General features: G+C 26.9%; 1 protein-coding gene across 1 annotated transcript; it reads right to left on the reverse strand.

The window, feature by feature from the left end:
- Positions 1-1,605: 1,605 nt before the first annotated feature.
- LOAG_11318 (hypothetical protein) lies at positions 1,606-4,531 on the reverse strand (the record flags this gene model as incomplete). The annotated part of the gene is made up of 8 exons (XM_003146839.2): positions 1,606-1,757; positions 1,974-2,047; positions 2,320-2,504; positions 2,892-3,077; positions 3,416-3,556; positions 3,765-3,941; positions 4,220-4,263; positions 4,447-4,531. The coding sequence occupies 8 exons, from the start codon at positions 4,529-4,531 to the stop codon at positions 1,606-1,608; spliced, it is 1,044 nt and encodes a 347-aa protein (XP_003146887.2).
- Positions 4,532-6,930: the final 2,399 nt, after the last annotated feature.

The raw sequence follows: 6,930 nt of genomic DNA on the forward strand, positions 1-6,930 counted from the left end.
AGTCATTCATTTATTTAGTTATTTATTTGTTTATTTATTTATTTATTTATTTATTTATTTATTTATTTATTTTATTTTATTATTATTATTATTATTATTATTATTATTATTATTGCTATTGTTATTATTGCTATTATTATTATTATTATTATTCCTGAATATATGTAACTTCTTCTTTGGGTTATTTTCTTTTGGTAATGATTGTGTTTATTTCATTCTTATTTTATACTACAGAATTGATCCTTGGAAGCAAATCCGATTCAGAACTGATTGCAAACATTGCAGTAATCATAACATCAATCAGAAATTTAATCGTTACAGTTATGATAAATGGATAGTTTTGAGGTCAAGAAGTTTCATGAAAAAGAGGAAAATGTTGAGGATGAAAATCACAGTGACCAATCATCGGATCTTAACAAATGACCAATTAGAGTAACCGTTGACCCAATCCTATTATAACAACACAAGAAACTATAGAACAAATAATGTCAGCCGTATTACGATCGTTTCACATTTCAGGCCAGTTGCAATAGTGAAATGATTCAATGAGTGAACGGTTATTGAATTAATAAACAATCAAAAAATTGTTTTGGAAATGTCATCTTTTGCAATAGCTATAATATTTATCGATTGGGTTACGATATACCGGCGAGAAATATGATTCATACAGGAGCTACTGATAGCCTGATCAATGATTAGACGGAAAATGAACTCTAAAGAATCCTTAAAATTAAATTTGCACTAAAAAGGTTAAGGTCATAGATCTGATGATTAGTCACTACTACAACTTTCTAAATTCCAATGAAATCTATTATTCGAAAAGCTTGATTAGCAAATCATGAACTACATCATGAAAAAAAAAAACCCCCCCGATATTAATTACTAGAAACGATTTTGTCCTGTTCCACAAAAATGTCCTAACCATGTGTCCCAAATCATCTAATTTTGTCACTTTGCTTCCTGGTGTTTTTGGATGATTTAAATGACAAGCTTTTTTTCTCAAATTCATTTGACCTCACTTTAATAAATGTTAAATGTAAAAATTTGTTAAATCTAGAAGGAATAATTTTATCACAAAAATATGTTAACTGTTATGATCTTTGTGATCATCAACAGAAATCTTTGATCAATCAATAGCACTTTATTTAAACCTTTCGAATTATTTTTACATCTACCTAATATTTTGGTAACAGTTACTGTAAAAAAAAAAAAATACGCATATGTTTTAAAATGAAATAGTACTGTTAAGGAAACTTTAAAAATTTTTTTTTTCTTTTTTTTTCATCACATCAGATAATCTCCCAAATATTCCAATAAATAATTTTACTTTTTTAAAAAAAAAAGAAAATTCATCACAAACACTCTTCCTTCCGTTTTCGATCTTCTTCCTTTTTTTTTTTTTTAAAAAAAAAGGAAAAACTCTTCAATGGTGAATACTAGATTAACGATTGTCAAATGTGATCATGAAATTTGACAATTTCAAATCTCGTAACATTTCTACTAATGAATATAAATGAACAGGAAATTTTTTCTTTATAATTATTTGCTGAAATTTTGCATTCCTTCTCGGATAAATTCATCCGAGATTTATTATAGACGGGAAAATCAATACTTACGACGTAAACAGAAGAAACGTAATGGGTTCACGAAAGTCCATATAGTTGTACCAGCCGGAAATTTACCAAGCGAATATTCTGATAGATGTAATGCTGTAGCAAGACGACTAGACTGTACACTTACTCGATTACCAGCAAGTCCTTAAAAATTTTAAATTGATAAAGTATACTAAAAAGGAATTAATAATTTTTCGCATAATCATAAGATATGTATTTCATTGACATTAATCCTATCTCATTATATAATAATGGTTGACCTCTTATTAAAATGATGATTGACCTCAAGATTTCATAGATTTAAGATGAATGAAAATTTTCGAAACATTAAAATAATTTCTAAACGATTCACAAATACACCTGTAATAAGTGGATGAAGCGCAGCAATACCAGGAAAAACAACAATTGCTGATTGAAGTAATAAGCCACTGCAGCTGAAATCTGAAATAACATGAATTACTGATACTTTTGGAATTAGCAGCATTTATAAATTTTCAGATGGTCGATGAAGCATATGATAATTCAGTAACTTATCGTAACTTTAAATTGATCGTATTCAAAGTAAGAATAAATTTTTCATAAAAAAAAATTAGAAATTTGTAAAGCTTGATTGCAAAATTCCAGATCTTTCTTTTTTTAATTTTTCATCATCTTTAGATCAAAGATTCATCAGGTTTTTTTTTTTTTTTTTGTCACAAACACTGACCATCCAACAACAATAGCTGCTGTGACAGCAAACCAACTATCCCTTAGAATAAGTCTCGTACGTGGTTCCTTTACAATATAATAAGTGAGAAATGGTGTTGTACAAATTACAAATATCATCAGTACAATATTGAGAATGTATAATTTGTGGATATATATGTTAACCATTAACATACCTATACCAATCTGAAAGGTTACCTGAATTGATGATCTATAATATATCAATCAATCAATTTCAATAGCTACCTTTTATCTTCTTCCTAAAGCAGTAAATAATTTATGGGAAAATGAAGAGATCATAGAAAGAAAAAAAAAACAAAATTCATTAAACTTCGGAACAATTCTTGTTTCATCTAGTAACTATCTACTTGTTATTATAATCATATTTATTTAAGAGATATATAATTCATTTCTGACACTTAAAAAGTAATTTCAAAAAAAAAAAACTTAATCCAAAAAGTAAAATTATAAAATATAGAAATAAAATTTAATCAAAATTAAAATTAAAAAACATCAATTATTCAATCTATTTTTGTTGTATATGAAGAATAAATTTGGGGAAGAAAAATTTACCAGCATAATTAATGTGATAAAATCACTGGAAGTTGCTGTAAGCGGGGCAGCAATATTATCAGGATCAATACCATATCGACGAGTGGAAACAACAATTGTTATCATTAGGAAACCAACAAAAAATGAGGATAATGATGCTGTATAAATACCACTTGAAAGTACCACTATTGCATGAGATTGCTTGAACTGGAATAATTTTAATTAGTAATATATAATTGAAAACTATACAACCTGGATAGCATTTATAAATTGCATAATCGAAATATCAAGATAGCAAGTTGTATTAAGATAGCAATCAATTAGATAACAAGTTAGCAAATTGATAGCAAGATAGCAAGTTGTATTAAGATAGCTAATTAATTTCCATAATGTAAAGTAATTTCAATGGAAAAGATTTAAAATATTATTAGTAAGCTAGCTTTGCTAGCATTCGTTTTTACACTACTGTTAAATATTGTCAATTATGAATAATCCAGTAATCCAGAATGATAATATAATCGAAATTTACATAAATTAAAACGAACATTACAATTGATTAAACTAATTGCACTGCTTAATAAAGCCGCAAAAAATGATAAAACAATTGCTTGCACTTCAATAAGGCATAAATTAAATCGTGCAATGAAAAAAATTTCATCCGTTTTATTCGCTTTTCCTGCATTACTCTAAAATTATTTCCATTTTAATTTTTTAATTTGAGAGAAAATTTTTAAAAAGAAAAAAAAAGTAATTTATTTTTGACTATTTTTTTTCCTAATTTCTTCTTATCAATGAATTATAATTGCTAGGCTATTAACCCAAAATATTTGTATTTATCCATAATTAGCAATAACAAAAGAAAATATTGTCATCGAGAAAGCCATATTAACAAACCAATGTACAAAATCGTGATGCATATGTTATTTCAAGGTTGCCTTTTAAACCAAGTAATGCTGGTACCAGAATAAATGTTTCAGGTACATATAAAAAGTACCACCAATGTTGTGCTCGTTCAAAAAATAATCCAATACAAATTTGTCCCAATCCAGCAATAAAAAATGGTAATAATGTCTAGTAAATTTTTTTTTTTACAAATTTTAAATATGCAAATTTCAATTATTAACAAAATTTTCGAACAAATATTATTACATTTAACAATTTTTTTTTTGATAATTACATTTAACAATTCTTTTCTTTTTTTTATCAATGTAAGCGGTCAATGTTTGTCAGTTATCACTATCCGTAATCTTCCTAAATAAAAATTATCATAGATGTGGTAATTTGTATGAAAGGATAGATTCCAGAATATTCAGTCATTTTTTTTTTCATGACAAAGATAGATGACATACTTGTTTTAAAACGCTGATCAATATTGTCTTTTCTCTTTCGTCGCCTAAATGTTAAAATTAATCAAAGTAAATATTTTTTCAAGATTAAAATTTATCAACATCATATATCTATACTATTATCATATGAAATCTTTCAACGTATTTTCATATTAATGCAGAAATGCTCCCATATTAAAAAATAACATTTTGGGCAAAGATTTTTTTCGAAAAAAGCAAATTTTTGAAACCTTGAGTGAATCCCTGATGAGAATCCAATGTAGAATGTATTGATTCAGTAGTTACTGATTCTGATCGTCGTCGTATTTCTTCCATTGCAGTTTCTTCTTTCTTCACTGAAATTTTGAATTGGACTGATAAAATATTGATAGCTATTTTTATTAGCATGTACACTGCAATTTACATGAAAGCTTTAATTGCAAGTTGATTAATTACAATTTCTTCCGAAACAACAACAAAACAAACCGCCACAAAGATCCATAACAAGCAAACAATTGCAAATCAACCAAATCACTGATCTGATAAATTGAAAAATGAATTAACTATCTCATAATAGACCGTTTTCCTTTTTTTTATTCTTAGGTTGAATCCTCTATGACATTTACATATCGTCATATTTCAAATGCTACTGCTCCGTGGTTTTAACAGGATATTAACCTAGAATCTTTCAAGAAAAAGGATATTGTAGAAGAAATCGTGTTTAACCTCTCTTTGACCTTCATAAACACATTTACTGAAATTTTCGTTATATCTTTTAAATAAATGGTTGACAGAAAAAAGCTCTCATAGAACGTCATCGATCACAAAATTGCCATCTTTTTTTGTATTATGATCGACTGATTCACAAATATTTTAACTCAAAGAAAGATATAACTGATATTGACAGCATCTTAGCCAGATGATTTTTATTGACATATCAATTATAAATCACTATTTCATCATTATAATTTCACCACTATCACTTTTAAAATTTTATTTCTAATTGTTGAAATAGTGTAGAAATTTTGTACCACAAGTTTTCCATATAACAGAAGAATTCAAATTTGCACGCATATTATTTCTGGCTTCTTTTTTTTTTTGCATGTACCTTATCTGAAAGAATTTCGTGATAAAGAATCATAAGTGAGTATATAGTGATAATATTAATTTGCATATACCATGTTGGGTCGTGATAAGATTAAAAATTATCCAAAGTCTTTTCGGTATAAGTAGGATACTATCAATGCATAGAATTGTATATATGCTCATTGTTTAGCAATGTATGCTAATAAAAAGCACTTGATTAGCATATGCTAACAAAGATACTAATCTTTGTAATCGTAAAACCAAAAAAAAGAAAAAAAAAGAAAGGATATATATATGTATAGACCACGTACATAGCAGAATAACATTCTTCCTTTTTTTTTTTAATTTCTTGGATTAATGTCTTTGGAATTTATCGTGCGGCGATATTTTTAGAGCTTATTGTTACGTATTGTGTTTTTTAATTCATAGTGATTATGCGATGTTAACATTGTTTCGCTTATCTAATGGTTCAATTATCCAAATTTGAGATGAATATATTACACATGTTATGTTACTTTGATGTCTTATTGCAAAACTACGAAATGAATTGCACATGTTAATTATGTTACTTTGAGCCTTATTGCAAAACTATGAGATGAACATATTGCACATGTTAATTATGTTACTTTGATGTTTCATTGCAAAATTATTTTTAAAGAAAAAAGTATAAATTTTCCATTTTACACATCATTTTGCTATAATGGAAATAAGGGGAGGGGAAAATAAGGAAATTATAGTGAGATTTATGAAAATTATCAATAATTTTACAATTTTTCCTATTCAAATTAAACAAACTAACAATGAATACGAACAATTATTTCAGTATCATTTTCTACACAATATTAATACCTTATTGGAATTGTTTTAACCTGTCATTTTTCCGATTAGCCACCGATTTGACCGTTTTATTACATCTCCTCCTCTTTTTATATATAATCATCTTGATGTACCGGATAGTTGTACCGGAAATTTAAACTGGAATCTATGACTTGAGTGTAGTTAGGGCAATATTTATTGATCGCAGTAATATGAATATACTGATGTGCTAGGACTTTTATGAAAACTGGTTTTTTAATAGCAGGAAACATTATGTTATGATAATACAATAATTCTTTGTCATGAAATTTGTAACTAAAATCTTCAATAGTTGAACTGTTAAAAGTTGAACATTCCAAAATGTACCAGAAAGGATGATAGGCAGAATATTTGCCTTGTGAAACGAATTTACAGATTCTCACATTAAGGATAACAGTTGAAGGAGTGAAATTAATAGGGCAATAAGGGGCGAGCATGCTTTTTATATAAGGAAAAGATTCTTATCAGAAAATATGAAATTATCATTGGTTTTTGTTCCTTTTCCAGGTTTTCACGAAGTTACAGTGTTTGAAATGTCTAAAAATTAAGTAAGCAAATGGATGATTCATTCATGGTCATTATAAAGTATCCTTGAATAGAACCAAAAAGACTAATTTTTGCTATTATTTTTCATTTTCCACAACAACTTTGCATTAAATTTTTGTGGGTCTAGTTTTTTTTTTTTTGTTTCCTAAATTAATTCTAAGTATCAATTCTTAATTATTTTAGAACTAGAAATTTCTGATATAAATTTTTTACAAGGTACTTTGGTGTTTTTACTCTTAATTTTCCTG

This window comes from Loa loa, assembly GCF_000183805.2.
Source record: "Loa loa unplaced genomic scaffold supercont3.69, whole genome shotgun sequence".
Lineage (NCBI taxonomy): Eukaryota > Metazoa > Nematoda > Chromadorea > Rhabditida > Onchocercidae > Loa > Loa loa.